The 15,722-nt window shown below is 53.1% G+C and overlaps 1 protein-coding gene across 4 annotated transcripts in view; it reads left to right on the top strand.

Moving 5' to 3' along the window:
• The window catches only part of Atp9a (ATPase phospholipid transporting 9A), a 105,263-nt gene that overhangs the window by 82,242 nt on the left and 7,299 nt on the right, over nt 1–15,722 (top strand). For all 4 annotated transcript variants that reach the window (NM_001427018.1, NM_032064.1, NM_001427017.1 and 1 more), the window contains 9 exon segments: nt 1,853–1,945; nt 2,557–2,640; nt 3,501–3,671; nt 6,192–6,290; nt 7,142–7,231; nt 7,342–7,486; nt 8,296–8,360; nt 11,740–11,895; nt 14,951–15,015. In NM_001427018.1, the coding sequence (NP_001413947.1) occupies nt 1,853–1,945; nt 2,557–2,640; nt 3,501–3,671; nt 6,192–6,290; nt 7,142–7,231; nt 7,342–7,486; nt 8,296–8,360; nt 11,740–11,895; nt 14,951–15,015 (968 nt within the window).

Genomic DNA, 15,722 nt, shown 5'->3' with positions numbered 1-15,722 from the left:
AGGACCTCTGGAAGAGCAGCCAGTGCTCTTAACCACTGAGCCATCTCTCCAGCCCCTGTTTTTTTTTTTTTTATTTTTTATTTTTTTAAAAGGGGGAGCCTTACCCTTAGCTAACTTCGGGGAGCCCATCTTCTTTGTGAATGTGCTCACGTGTGCACATATGTGCGTGCACTTATGTGGAGGCCGTGGACTGGTGCCCGTTACCGGCCTCATTTGCCCTCTACCTCGTTTTTGAGACAGGTTCTCTCAGTGAACTTGGACCTCATCATTCATCATCATCATCTCGTTCAGAAGGACTGGCCGGCAAGCAGCAGGACTGTCTGCCTTCCTAGTGTGGGACTGCAGCCCCAAGTCCTCATGGCTGGCCTGCCTGCCTGCCTTCTTTCCTTCCTTTCTTCCTTCCTTCCTTCCTTCCTTCCTTCCTTCCTTCCTTCCTTCCTTCCTTCCTTTCTTTCACATCTATTGTGGGGATCCGAATTCAGGTCTTTGTGGTTGTAGCAAGCCCTTCACCCACAGGGTCTCTCCTGAGCTCCTGTGATTCAGTCAGAGGCAACTTTGCAGGCAACACTGTGGGGCTTTCCCGTGTAGTAAGACGCGCACAAGGTGTTGGTACGTGCTCTCTTCACGGCCAGCGTCCCTGCCTTCTGCCCTCCAGCATTCCTGAGAGCCGGCACCTTGACCTCAGCTGCTGAAGTGTGGAAAGATGATGGCGTTCTTCGTCCTGCGGCCATCCTGGGTATTCTGGGATGTGGGCGGCACCCAGGGCCTCTCTGCAGCCTACCCACAGAGCTGTGGCAGATGATGGTGTCTGTCCCATCTCGACTGTCGTGAATCTGGGTGTGAGCCCAAGTGTTTGATGCCTGTCAAGGCTTAGAGTCAGAGGAACCAAGATATGAGAGGGCATTGTCTGTTGGTGTGCTCCTTCTCATGCCGGGCTCCGTGGTGTGTCCAGTCTGTGACCTGTGGGCACAGGAGTCCAGGATAGCCAGGAATGGGACCTGACGCATCCTCGATGACAGTCTCAGGGTGGAAAGATTGGATGTCTCCCCAGGGGACATTTCCTGGTGTTTGGAGAGATGTGTTGTCACGAGGAGCCACTCCTGGATGCTGCTAGTGGAGGCCCCATCCCTGCCTACCATCCTGCTAGGTCCAGGGTGACCCCCGAAAGCGAACTGTGCTGAGCTGTGCAGGACCCGGATCTGTGTATTCTGTCTTCCTATTGTTTATGGAGCACAGTCCGTCCCCGCCGAGCTACACAGCCCACGGGTACAATTGAAACAAGCCTCTGCGTGCGTGCGTGTGGGTAGTTCTAGTCGGCAACAGCTTCCCAAACAGAGTCTGGGCTCTCTTTGATCTTGCTTTATCACTTAGCCATTTTCCAAATGCTCCCAGCTGAGCTTGCGTCTGCCTTCTGTGGCCTTTGCCCCACCCCCCACCCCCGAGCGAGCTACCCCTCCCGCCCTCTTGATGTTTTATCTTTGGCCAAGTGTAAAAGCTCTGGGATGCTGGGGAGACATCGGTTTCTCTTCCAGAGGACACGAGTTCAATCCCCAGCACCCACATGTAGGTCAGAACCGTCCTTAATTCCAGTCCCAGGGGACCCAGTGTGCCCTTCTGGTCTCCAAGGACACCAGGCATAGATGTAGTACTCAGACATACACCCATGCATACAAAATCAGTAAATTAAAAATATGTATTAAAAAAAAAACAAGCAAAAACCATCTAAAAGTGTGGGGCTCTTTAAAGCGACGTGCGTACCGCCTGTCACAGAAAGCGAACGAGACCCGGGGGACTGGTGTCCCCCCCCCCCCCCCCCCCCCGCAAGCTCCTCACTTCCTGTCCCTCTTTTCAGGATGAGTCCACAGGGGAGATCACCTTCTACATGAAGGGAGCGGACGTCGTCATGGCTGGCATTGTTCAGTACAATGACTGGCTGGAGGAGGAGGTGAGTTGAGGAAGGGTCTTGGGAGCCTGTATTGTGGAAGCTGAACCTTACAGGGGCCAGTGAGGGGGTCTTTGCAGCACTGCCTCCCTTGGATGTTAGCAGGTTAACCCTCAGCTTCAGGCAAGCGCTCACACCCACCCTCAGCTTCAGGCAAGCGCTCACACCCACCCTCAGCTTCAGGCAAGCGCTCACACCCATCCTGGGGGATTGCAGACAAGATGCCCACAGGGCCAGGAGGGGCACCCTGATGAACGGCAGGCCCAGCTGTGTCTCCCATGGGGCTGCACTTTATCATGGTCAGCCCGTCTGACGTGTGCTGTGGCACCGTGTTTGGGGTTGCACGCAGGAGCAGTGGCAGCCCAGCCAGCCAGCCAGCCAGCCAGCCATGCTTATGTGTAACCATTCAGCGTGGATCCTGGCTTTGAACACACCGTGCTGACCACAGAAAACCCATGCATGTACAAGGCTCAGTCTCCCATTGCCCTTCCAAGCTGGAAGCTTGGCTCTGGGGACTACAGCTCTAGGGGAAAGAAGGCAGTGATCGACTTCCCCAGAGCAGTCTCTGACCTGAGCCTCAGCACAGCTCCCGGCTGATCACCGTCTCTTTGCAGTGTGGCAACATGGCCCGGGAGGGACTGCGTGTGCTGGTGGTGGCCAAGAAGTCCCTCACAGAAGAGCAGTACCAAGACTTTGAAGTAAGTGGCTCTCGAGACCTTCGCCTTGCATCCCCGACCCGCCTCCTTAGTCCCCTCTCCTAGGGACACAGCTTCTCGCTCTGCCACTCCGGCCTCCTGGTCTTTGTGAACACACCAGCTTCCCCGTTAGCTCGGGGCCTTTGCACACGCCGTTAGCTCCACATGGGGCCCCCTTCTTCACTTTATCCGTCACTTCCCGCTCATCTCTCGTGCGACCAGCCTGTGTCAGAAGGCTTGAAAGCAGATCACCTGACCTTCGCTTCCCGCCCTGCCGCTGTCTCATTACTGTTTGGAGACAGGGTTTTGCTTATAGCCCAGGCTGGCCTGGGATGCTCCCACCTCAGCTTCCCGAGGGTCGAGACGACTGATTTGAACCATGAGACACCCGACTACTTTTGAGCTATAAAATAAGCAGGTTGAGACTGTCCTCTGATAGAGCTCTGATTCTGTCCTGCTGTTGTTTCTCTCGTCCCAGCAGAAGGACCTCGCCTGGCTAACGCCTGTGTCCCTGGTACCTGGCCCACAGAGACACTCATGAGTGCCAGGGCGTGGGCACTTTAGGGATAGGTTTCTAGGTTCTTTTGCCCATCCCCAGCAGTTGGCTTGTCCCTGTCCCTCAAGTGTGTTTGGAAGGCATCGGATATCGGGTGTCTTCCATGCATACATGCTGCGACTGCTCACGCAGCCCCGTGAAGGGAGGCTGGGCTTCCCTTTGGCTTCACAGATAAAGGGAGTGAGCAGGTCAGGTTGGGGGGGGGGTCTGTCATCTTCAGGAGACTGGTGATCACCTCTTAGAGGCCCAGCTGACCCCAGAGTGGTGCTGCCCGAAGTGATGCAGCCTCCCCCTCTCCATTCCCCAGGCGCGCTACGTCCAGGCCAAGTTGAGCGTACATGACCGCTCTCTGAAGGTGGCCACGGTGATCGAGAGCCTGGAGATGGAGATGGAGCTGCTGTGCCTGACGGGCGTGGAGGACCAGCTGCAGGCCGACGTCAGGCCCACGCTGGAGACGCTGCGCAATGCCGGCATCAAGGTAGGGCTGCCCGTAACACAGAGCTCGGCAGGCAGTGACCCGGCAGCAGAGCAAAAACTTTGCGAGACTTTGAGAGCCAAAAGCCGGTCATTGGTACCGCACGCCTGGTACCTCAGCCCGTGGGAGTAAGTGGTAGGATCTCAAGTTCAGGGCCAGCCTGGGATAAATCAAAGAAATGAAAGAAGAGGTGGAAGGCGGGAGGGGAAACCAGAGCGCCCCACCGCTGATGGCCTGGCTTGGGGGAATGTCTTAGCTTTTCCTGGCTGCCTCCCCGCAGGACCTCTCCCTGAAGGTCAGGGGCACCTGTCTCCTAGTCCCTCGAGCAGCCTTGTATCCACTGCACAGTGTGATTCAACTGAATGACCGGCTAGTGGCTGGCTGTTGCTCTGGCCCAATGTGAAAGGGACGCCCAGCCCGCAAGAGCAGAGAAACTTCTGTATTAAGCTGCTAAGGGTGGAAACAATCCAGACAACTATTCCGCAGGGCCAGTAGAGGGCGTCTGAGGACCTGTGAGCCCTTGAGGGAGTGCCTGAGAGTGCACTTGATTCTGAAGGTCCAGGTCATTTTCAGAGGACCTATGTAGCCCAGGCTGACCTCAAACTCATGACCCTCCCTGTTTCTCCTGAGTGCTGGGATTGTACCTGTGTGTCTGTTTTTTATGCGGTCCTGGGGATGGACCTCACTAGGCAAGCACTCAACCCAGTGAGCCCCAGCTCCAGCCTGTGTGTGCGTGTGTGTGTGTGTGTGTGTGTGTGTGTGTGTGTGTGTGTGTGGTGTGTAATATGTGCATATGAGTGTGGCATGTGTGTCTGCATGCACGTGTGCATGTATGTGTGTTGTGTGTGTGTATGTGCATGTGTGAGTGTGGTGTGTGTGTCTGTGTGTGATTGTGTGTGTGTGTATGTGTGTGTGTGTGTCTGTGTGTGATTGTGTGTGTGTGTATGTGTGTGTGTGTGTGTGTGTGTGTGTGTGTGTGTGTGTGGTGCATGTACCCATGAGTATGTAGACTCAGAGGGGAGGACTGAGGCATTTTTCCTCAGTCAGTTCCCACCTTACTCTCTTGAGACAGGGTCTCTCACTGACCCTGGAGGCAGACTGCCTGCCAGCAAGCCCAGGGACCCTCCTGTCTCTGCCACTCCCCTGAGCCCAGCACTGTGGTTCTAGGCATGCAGGGCTATACACAGCTTCCTCTGTGGTGCTGACACAGCAGACGCTCTTACCTGCCTTTCCTGTCAGTAGACACAGCATAGATGGATGAAGCTACTACCTCTGGCCACAGAGGAAACTCTCTGTAAAGTTTAGGTGCTCTAACAGGACCAGAGCACGGCACTTAAGCTGTGTTCTTACACAGTCGATTAGTAAGCGCCACACATGACGGATGGCAGTAAATGTGCCCACTGTAGCACTAGTGCCCATTAGGGTGTGCTGGATCCTGACATCACACTGGCTCCTGTGCCACTCAGTGACAGGAGGGTTTCAGCTCCATTGTAATCTTATGGGGTCACTGTCATTTGGGGGTCCCAGATGTCACTGACCGCTCCTACATAGGACCCCGGTTCAGTTCCTAACAACCACATAGCAGTTTAACTTCAATCCCAGGGGACTCTGTGCCCTCTTCTGGCCTCTGGGGGCACCAGGCACTCATAGTTCAAAGGCCTACACACATGCAAAACACTCATACACATAAATAAAAGTAAATCTTCAAAAGAACAGGGACGGGCGAGGAGATGGTGGTCCCACAGTAGCAAGCAGACACCGGGTGGTGGGCTGGCCTCACACCGTGCGTGTGTGCATGCGTGGTTGTCGTCTGTCTGTCTGTCTCCCTGTGGATGAGCACCTATGCACCAGCTTGCAAGCTTTTTGTAAGGAAGTGACCAGCAGGACCAGTCGGGACCAGAGGGAGGTAGGTAGGGACCTAAGACCATGAGCCTCCCTCTGGATCCCTCCTGTCTTCCCATGACAGACAGGCTCTGTGGGGGCACAGATAGTCCGTTCTTCCAGAACGTAATCCCTCTGGTCATCCCTCACTGCTCACGCTCTTCCCGGCACCAAGCCAGGCGCTGTGTAGCAGGTCACTTCAGTTGTTTTGCTCTTTGAGGTAGTCTCTTGAGATGCAGCCCAGGTTGGTCTTGAACTCACAACCCTCCTGCCTCTGTCCTGACTGCTGGGTTTACAGACATTTTACCAGTGCGTCTACTGCCAATAGTTTACTTTTATTTTGTTTGGTTTTGTTTTTGAGGGAGTGGATGTTCTTGATATGTAGCCTAGGCTAGCCCTAAATTCATAGCAATCCTCCTGCCTCAGCTTCCTGAGTGCTAGGATGATAGTTGTGCCCCCCCCCCAACTCCATTCCAACTGGCTCTTTCTCCGTCAATCAGCTTTGCTCCACTACCCGTATCCCCCCAACCCTGTGGTGGGCTGTCCCTGGGTGTTTGGTGGTCTTGGGAGCCTTACTGCCCCAAGGGACAGGCCAGCTTCAGAGCCCCAACCCTCAGGACGTTTTGCCTGCTGTGATCTCAGGTTTGGATGCTAACAGGGGACAAGCTGGAGACAGCCACGTGCACAGCCAAGAACGCACATCTGGTGACCAGAAACCAAGACATCCATGTTTTCCGACTGGTAAAGCATTGTGCTGGGGCCCTGCGGGGTGATGTTTGTGTTTGTCCTGTAACCTGGAGTGAGCCTCTAGAGGGAGGAGGGACAGCCACTGGGGCCCTCGGATGGTTGTGTAGGTCACCGAAGGGCTAGGGGACCCAGGCAAGCTCCATCCCTTCAGCTAGCGCTGTGGAATTCCCACCACGCAGCTTTGAACTCTGCCGTGCTCTGACCCTGTTCAGTGGTTGTGCTCTGCCTTGGGGACCAGAAGAAAGTTAGGTCCCAGACTTGCTTTTGGTATTGCCAGTAGCCAAGCACACCAGCCAAAGCCTGTAGCAGCATCTGTGGTAAAAAGCGATATAGGGGCTGGAGAGATGGCTCAGCGGTTAAGAGCACTGACTGCTCTTCCAAAGGTCCTGATTCCCAGCAACCACATGGTGGCTCACAAACCATCTGTAATGAGATCTGATGCCCTCTTCTGGTGTGTCTGAATTCAGCTACAGTGTACTTACATATAATAAATAAATGGTTTAAAAAAAAAGTGATACAGATGCCTGGGCCCCAGGGCTGCTCTGGTTGAACAACTCCTGACAGGATCAACATGTCCTGGCTTCAGTCTCCCTGGAGGTGACAGATTGAGAGTAAATTCAGGGTGTCCTCACGGTACCCCTGTCCCATCAGACTGTGTGAAGGTTTTAGTCCTTGGAAAGGGGCAAAGGATTAGAGTTATACAATAGGCTCCCGGGCCCACAGCATCCTTTAGCTGGTGACGGGACGGAAGGATGTTGCCCCAACACCAGCTCTTAGAGGCCAGTGTTTATCTTTTTCAGCCATTTCCAGGGAGCTGAACCTTCTCCACCTCTGTCCCCTTTCAGGTGACCAACCGCGGGGAGGCACACCTGGAGCTCAACGCCTTCCGCAGGAAGCACGACTGTGCCCTGGTCATCTCTGGAGACTCTCTGGAGGTCAGCGCTGGGCACTGATGAGTGGGGTACCTCTCCTTGCTGTCGGCTGCGGGCAGGTGGCAGCACTGGCTGACCCCCGACCCCTGCTCACGCCCTCACCTCTTGCCCAGGTTTGCCTCAAGTACTATGAGTATGAGTTCATGGAGCTGGCCTGCCAGTGCCCGGCCGTGGTATGCTGCCGCTGTGCCCCCACCCAGAAGGCCCAAATCGTTCGGCTGCTCCAGGAACGCACCGGAAAGCTCACCTGTGCAGTAGGTAAGCTCGCCTGGGTGGTAGGAGGCGCCCCTAGGAAGGAGGAGGAGCCTGCCCGGGCAGTGGTCAGGCTTGCTTAGGTGGTGGCAGTCAGTCGCCTGAGGCCCTGCCCTGCTAGCCCACTCCTGTGACAGACATCCTGTCCTGAAGATGCTCTGAGCTTACCTTTCACAAGATGCCTGAGTCCTGCTGCTGTGAATTCAGACTCGGCTTAGGCCGCAGATGCTAGCGTCCCCTCTGTGGCTCCTGTTAGTCTGTCCCTTGAGAGAAAGGAGACGAATGTGCCTAAAGGGAAGGGTCTTTGCATGTGGCAGATGGCCGTGGCGTTCCAGAGAGGTGTAGACCCCATGCTGAAGTTCAGATCCGGGTTCAACTCTCTCTCAACCTGATGGTCACTGACAGGTTATCCCTTCGGTGGCTTCCTTTACCCTCTTGGGCCTTCATTTGCACCTCAGCAGGATGGGGAAGATGGTGGCAGCCTTCTCACCCATGTGTGACTGGGGACATCGGCAGTAGCTATGCACACTCCTCTTGAGAGGAGGCCTGCGTGGTTGTAGATGCTGGCCGCTGCCACTGCTTGAGCCTGGCAACCCAGTCTCTGGCACACATACACATACACACACACACACACACACACACACACACACACACACACACACACACACACCCTTTTGAAGATGGCCGGATACATTGTGCAGGGCAGAGGCCACACTCTGTGAAGGACAGGAGGACATGGATCGTAACTCTGAGAACGCCATGTGTGAGCCGTCTCTCTCACATCTCCACATTCCTACCTCTTGTGTGCTATACAGGGGACGGAGGCAATGACGTCAGCATGATCCAGGAATCAGACTGCGGCGTGGGCGTGGAGGGCAAGGTGAGTTTGGGGTGTCCACTCTGCCTTCCTCGCGAGAGGTCCTAATCAGTTTTCTTTCATTCTTTTATTTGAAGCAGTGTCTTACGTACCCTGGGCTGCTCTGAGGGCGACCATGAACTCCTGATCCTCCTGCTTCTCTGAGGCTTGTCCCACCACACTCCTGGGGGAGACGTTATATCCAGAATCTGTACAGATTTCATTTAATTATTTATTATAAATACACTGTCGCTGTCTTCAGACACACCAGAAGAGGGCATCAGATCTCATTACAGATGGTTGTGAGCCACCATGTGGTTGCTGGGATTAGAACTCAGGACCTCTGGAAGAACAGTCAGTGCTCTTAACCGCTGAGCCATCTCTCCAGCCCTGAACAGATTTCTTTCTTTCTTTTTTTTTTTTTTTTTTTTTTTTTGGTTCTTTTTTTCGGAGCTGGGGACCGAACCCAGGGCCTTGCGCTTCCTAGGTAAGCGCTCTACCACTGAGCTAAATCCCCAGCCCCCCTGTACAGATTTCTTAAGTGTAGATTTAAGAAGCACAATTGAGGGGTTGGGGATTTAGCTCAGTGGTAGAGCGCTTGAGCGCAAGGCCCTGGGTTTGGTCCCCAGCTCCGAAAAAAAGAAAAAGGAAAAAAAAAAAGCACAATTGAGCCCACTGTGGTGGCTCACATCTCTAATTCCAGTGTTCATGGCATAGAGGCCAGAAAGTTGTGGCCAGTCCCAGCCAACCGCAGCTCACAGAGCAAGACTTTATCTCAGAAAACCAAAAGGAGTGTGTGCTGCTGCTGCTGCTGCTGCTGCTGCTGCTGCTGCTGCTGCTGCATTATGGTTCCCAGCACCCACACCTAGCCGCTCACACCCATGGCTGCCTGTAACCCCAGCTCCAGCAAATGTGGAGCCCTCTTCTGTCCTCAGGGCGCACGTGGTCTCGAGTACACGCCCAGCCCCTATGCACACACACGAAGAATTAAAGATAAAACAGATCTCTAAAGACACCTGTGCTTCAGAGAATCCTTTTATTGGTTGCTATATACAAATCAAACATTTTCCCTTCTGTTAAAAGCTACGCTGTGATTCCTTTGGGCCTCATGGTTAAAAGCAGCGAGTACTTAGCACAGTACTTAGCACAGTGGACATAAATAATTTAAGTTGGGCTCACCCTGCTGCCTCTTAGCTGCACCAAACTAGCAGCACTGGGTAGTCTTCAGAAGTCCTTTCTGTGCAGTGCTGGTGCTGGGAGTTTGTCATGGGTACCGTCTACACAGACTTTACCCATGTGTGTATATCATTTCCCTGTATACTTCTAAATTAAAAACACCGCCCACTCCATCACTCAGCTCGCTTCATCTGTTACCTCGGATTCCTTCCTTCAGCAGACGGGACAGCTCCCGCTTCTAACCCCCACTCCATTTTATCACTGTGTTTTGAAATCTCGTATTGCCTGTGCTTTTAAGTCACCACCTCGGGGCTCATGGGAACCGTCCTCAGCAGCACAGCATGCTGCTTACCGCACCGGAACTCACCCTGGATGCTGGGGATCCGAGCTGGGGCCCGGCCTAAAGTCTTTGTTCCCGGCCCAGCGAAACTCAGTGCTGTGACTTTCTGTTTTGAAAAAGCGCCTCCTTGACCTGGGGGTGTGGCTCCATGGTGAGAGAGCTTGTGCTGCAAGCACGGGGACCTGGGGTCACATCCCCTGCACCCACATAAAACATGGAGCAAGTTTGGGTGCACCTGTATCTTAACCCTGGGGGATGGAGACTGGTGGGTCCCGAGAGCTCTGGTTCACTGAGGCCCTGTGTCAGTGCACGGAGAGGGAGAGGGAGATACTCGGTGTCCTACGCCGGAGGGAGCATGGGTATGCATAGCTGTACACTCAAGTACACATACTCGACTGCGCATACATGCACACGTACACATGCATGCATGCCTGAGAACACATACAGCATGGATATGCATGGGCATGCATAGCTGTACACTCAAAGTACATACACTTGCGCACATACATGCACAAATATGGATGCACGCACACATTCATGCACACACACCTGTTCACACATACACATGCACACACACCCATGCACACATGCATGCACACACACACATGCATGCACATACATGCACACACACACACACATACACACACACTCTAATTATACATATTTTTAAATGTCTTTTGTTGGAGAAATTTGCAGTCTGGCAGTGAGCTCCATCGCCCTTCCCTTCCTTTCTGCTGCCCTGACGTCCACTTTCTCTTCCTCTGGGCCCTTTGAAAGTAGATTGCACACGTTCCACATTAAATACTAAGCAGGGACCTTAAGAAGTAGCATCCCCCTGCATCAGCATGGCAGCTGTGCTCTACCCTCCTACCCACCCCACCCCCAGGCCTCAGATGTAATGCTGACCTAATGATTCATGGGCATTTTGCCCAATTGTCCCTAAAATGTCTTTGTAGCTTAAAGAACAAAAGAAGCTCCAGGAAATAATCAAGGCCCCCGAATTCCCCGTATTAGCGTGCGCTCGTGTCTCTTTAATCTTCTTTAATGTAAAACACTTCTCTGATCTCTTTTTTGAGGAGTGTTTGATATTTATGCCATTGATACAGACTACGTTTACTTATTTATTTGGATGTGAGTACGTGCTTATGCGTGTGCATGGCCCAGCGTGTAAGGAGGTCAGAGGACGATTCGTGAGACTCGGTTCTCTCCTTCCCTCATGTGCGTCCTGGGGCTCAAACTCTGATCATCAGGCTCTTGACTGCTGAGCCATCTTGCCAGCCCTCCATTGATGTTTCTGAGGTATTCAGAACGTCAGACCCTTGGGTCAGCTCACTCTGAGTGGCCCGTGTGGCAAGAGTGTTACGGGTGGGGTGGGGGCGTTGTATCTTCTGGTCTCGTGGTTAGGCACCGACATCCCTTCTATCCATACCTGTGTCTAACACCTGTCCTTTAAAAACCTGAACGCCACTGTGTGCGCTGTGAGCTGTCTCCACGTGCGCGAGCATGCAGAATCATTCCAGAATGTTCTGCCACTGTGACTGGCCTCAGGCTTTTCCTGCGTTTTACCCTTCAGGGCCCCAAATGTTACAAAGCACCTATTGGATGCTTTTTTTTTTTTTTTTGCTTCTTCTCTTAGACACTGAGGGGTGGGAGGGCGAACTTAATACCAGATTCATCTGACCTCCAAATTACAACTATCCGTGATTTAGTATGTTTCCTATTTAAGTAAATTCCTCTTTTTAAATCAAATTTGGCTTGGACCACCAACTGTGTGCAGCCTGAAACCAGAGAGTCTCCTCATTGCATGTCTTCAAAGGTCTCCTTGTCATGTCCTGTTGTTTCAATTAAAAAGAGAAATGCGTCCTGACCCCTGTGTGCGGATTGCAGGAAGGAAAGCAGGCTTCGCTGGCCGCGGACTTCTCCATCACCCAGTTCAAGCATCTCGGCCGGCTACTCATGGTGCACGGCCGGAACAGCTACAAGCGCTCGGCGGCTCTCAGCCAGTTCGTCATCCACAGGAGCCTCTGCATCAGTACCATGCAGGTGCGCTACCAGGGTACCGCCCAGAGTCGCCTCCCCACGGGTGCACACGGGCCCACTGCCCAGGTGGGCGGCAGTTAGCCCTGTGCCCAGGTGCTCGTGACAGTCATTGTCATGGAGAGCCCAGCAGTTGGACAGTGGGTTTTAGTGCGGGCCCCCACCTGGCCAGTCTAAATCTCCAGCCGACAGCATTTAGCTGGGCTCCCCCACCTCACCACTGCTTCCCCAGAGGGAGAGGTGGGGTTACGGTCAAATGAGTGCTCTGGCTCCTGTTTTCCATGTACACAGGCAAGGGCTGAGGAGTGACGACCACATCAGAAGAATAAATGTGTTTGAGACAGGGTCTTGCCGTACTCGGGTTACAAAGCACCTATTTACTGGTTACTACCCAGGCTAGCGTGTGAGCAAGTATGTGTTCCTCCTGCCTCAGCCTACAGTCATATGCCACCACCCCTGGTTTTAACTCCCCTTTCCCGTGCATCCTCTACCCTTGGCTATTGGCGAAGTGTAGTCGGTATCTCTCGTCGGCTTCACACTAGCTGAGCCCATTTTACAGGTGGAAAGACTGAGGTTGAATCAGCGTGAGATCTGTTCATCCTAGGGAGGTTGCAACACAGCCTGCCTTTCAGACTCAAACCTCGAAGGAAAAGGGTTTCCTACCCCAGCCCCTCTACAGGAGCTGACACCCTACCCCCACCCCCAGTGAAGTGAAGTGGTAGGATCTGCCTTGCCTCCTTGAACTTGGTACTCAGAAAACAAGAGTTGAAGCTGAAGGCACCTTCACCATCATCGGTAAAACCCAAGCAGGGCATTTCCCGAACATTAGGCAGCCTGGGGGAGATATCGGAGTGGGTCAGGCTGCCAAGTCCGATGACATGAGCTCAGTCCCAGACCCACAAGGTAGGAGGGGAGCACTGACTCCCGTGGTTGCCCTTTGACCTCCATCCCAGTCTGTAGAGAGCTCACAGGCACGTAGGCGTGTGTGTACACACTAGAGGCACGAATGCATGCTTGCACGCACACATAAATGTAGTTTGTAGGAAAGGTGTGTGGCCGTACGTGGAAGGCGGCTCACCATGCAAGAGGTGCCTGTCCTGCCTCACATGCTCCCCTCTGGCCTAGTGTAGAAAGGGGGAGACGTTCTAAAGCCACACAGCTGCTGTGGATCTCCAGGCTGCATCTGTCTTTGTAATTTATGCTAATTCATCATCAGTCAGACAGTTATGCTAATTCACCAACGGGCCTAGGCCGGGCTGTGGTTTTAATCACTGGGAGATTAATGATCATGTCCTTGAGCATATACACAAAAGCAGACAGCTGGGCCAGCATCTGCAGTACCTAGGCATTCCCGTTGGCATCCACCCAAAGGTTCTGGAAGGTTCTGAAGCGAGGCTGGCCCCCTTCCCTGTGCTCGTGAGGAGCTTTAGCCCCTGGCCGTGACATTGCACCTTGCCATGATGATCTCTGATGAACAAGACCGAGTGTATTTATTTCCTGTGAGCACCCTTGTCTACATGTAGGCTCTATGACTGGTGTATGGGAAGGGGCTCTGAGGCCGATGTACAGAATAACCTCCGGGTCTGCACGTCCGTGCAGTGCAGCCGGGTGAGAAGCCGCCGGAAGGTGACTTCCCCCTCGGTGAGGTTGTGAAAGTGTGTCTGAGGAGCCAGGCTGCCAGGGGCTGTGGTGCTCAGCAGTACTACAGCAAGCGGACTTTCCTCAGTGCAGGGAGAGGCACTTCCGCCTGCCGCAAAGCTTCTCTTGGTGCTAAGGGTCTTATGTTTGGTTTTTGTTTCTGTTTGGTTTGGTTTTTGATCCTGAGTCTTATACATCCTGGGCTGGCCTCAAACTATGTAGCAGAGATTGTCCTTGACCCCTCCATCTCCCTGCCTCCGCTTCGGAAATGCAGGGATCACAGCGTGCACCACTCTACGTGGCCCGGCTAAATCTTTATAAATAGCCTTCACTCAGCACTCCCAGCATTCCTTGGGCTTATACTGGGGCAGTGGCTCTCCACTTTCCCAATGCTGCAACCCTTCAGTAGAGCTCCTTGTATTGCGGTGACCTCCGATCATAACGTTACTTCGTTGCTACTTCATAACTGTAATTTTGTTACTGTTAGGAATCACAATGCAAAGATTGATATGGGGGACCTCTGAAGGGGTCGTGACCTCCAGGTTGAGACCTGCTGCCCTATGGGGAAGGACCTGGAAACCACAGCCCTCTGTTAATGTGTAGATGTTAGGATCTAGGAGGCATCAGCAAGCACTCGGCCTCCCCAGCAGGTCTTCCCAGCACGCACTGTTTGCCAAAGTTAGAAGCACACACTCAGTGAGAGCTGCTAAAAGTCCTTACTGCCTTTTCTCATTTGAAACACTAGTCAGTCACATGCTTTGATAAAACATTTTTTCTTACGTGTGGCCTGAGGGCACAGCTCGGTGATGGCGTCGCATGCTCACCCAGTAGGTACGAGGGCCTCAGTCTGATCCTGAGCCTTGCAAAAATAAATTCAAATACAATTTCTTCCAAATTCCAAACTGTAGTGTCTTCCACCCTGACCTCTAAGATGGCCACATGGGTAGCTGTGTCCCCAGCTTGGCTTCAGTGTCCTGTTGGGCACACGCCTCGCAAGCTGTAATTCTGAGCTGTTGGGAACGTAGGCTCCTCAAGTAGGACCTGGCTTGACTCCCAAAGGGCCTGCTGTGACTTCAGGACCTGGGTGTGGCCTTCCCAACCCCAGCACACAGGACATCACGTTCACAGAAGAGGCTGAGTCTGGCTGTGGGTGTTCGCTTCTGCCTCTGGCCTCCCACAGTTGAGCTGTGTGCTCTTGGGCCAGCCCCTGACCCTCTCTGGGCCTCTCATGGGGATGATTGAATAGTCCAGACCGCCTAGGGTGTTGTGAGGGGCGCAGGGACCCCTGTAACAGGCACATGATAGTACGTGGGTGAGGCCAGTGCCATGACTCTTGGTGACACCCGCTCCCCTGGTGACTCTCAGTGACACCCACTAACCACCCCCCATGACTCTCAGTGACACCGCTCCCTCCTTCACACAGGCCGTCTTCTCTTCCGTGTTCTACTTTGCATCCGTTCCTCTCTACCAAGGCTTCCTGATCATCGGGTAAGTCATTGCTGGCAGGCAGTTCACTTTCTCTGTCATCCCGAAAACATCCCACAGGGAGAGACGTGGGAAGTCTCCGTGGTACGTTGGCTTCTGGTTTTGAGACCCCTTGAATTAATACTTATGCACCTTCACCAAATGGGGGCACATAGTTGTACACACACACATACACACCACGAACATACACTCACACACACCTCACATATACATATACATACCCCACACATGCGCACACACACCGCTTACATATACACATACACACATACCGCACATACATATACACATCACATACACACACTACATACATACATACCACATACACATACCACAATACACAGACACACACCACATCCACCACATCACACACACATACATCACATATACATACCACATATACACCACATACATCACATATACACACCACATATACACCACATACATACAGTGTATACACACATCACATATACACACCACACCACACATATACATACATGCATACATATATCACATATACATCACACACCACATATACACACACCACCTACATACATGTACATGCACACACATCGCATATACATATCACACATATACATACACACACATGCATACATACATCGAATAAACACCACACGCCACACACCACACGCACACCTTATTCCCTCTCCCCCCATCCTGCCGCTCTCCTTGGCACTGTGTGTAACACGCAC

Source organism: Rattus norvegicus, chromosome 3 (assembly GCF_021556685.1).
Source record: "Rattus norvegicus strain SHRSP/BbbUtx chromosome 3, alternate assembly SHRSP_T2T, whole genome shotgun sequence".
Taxonomy (NCBI): Eukaryota; Metazoa; Chordata; class Mammalia; order Rodentia; family Muridae; genus Rattus; species Rattus norvegicus.
The sequence above is the reverse complement of the archived record's forward strand: the minus strand, read 5'-3'. Positions and strand labels throughout refer to the sequence as shown.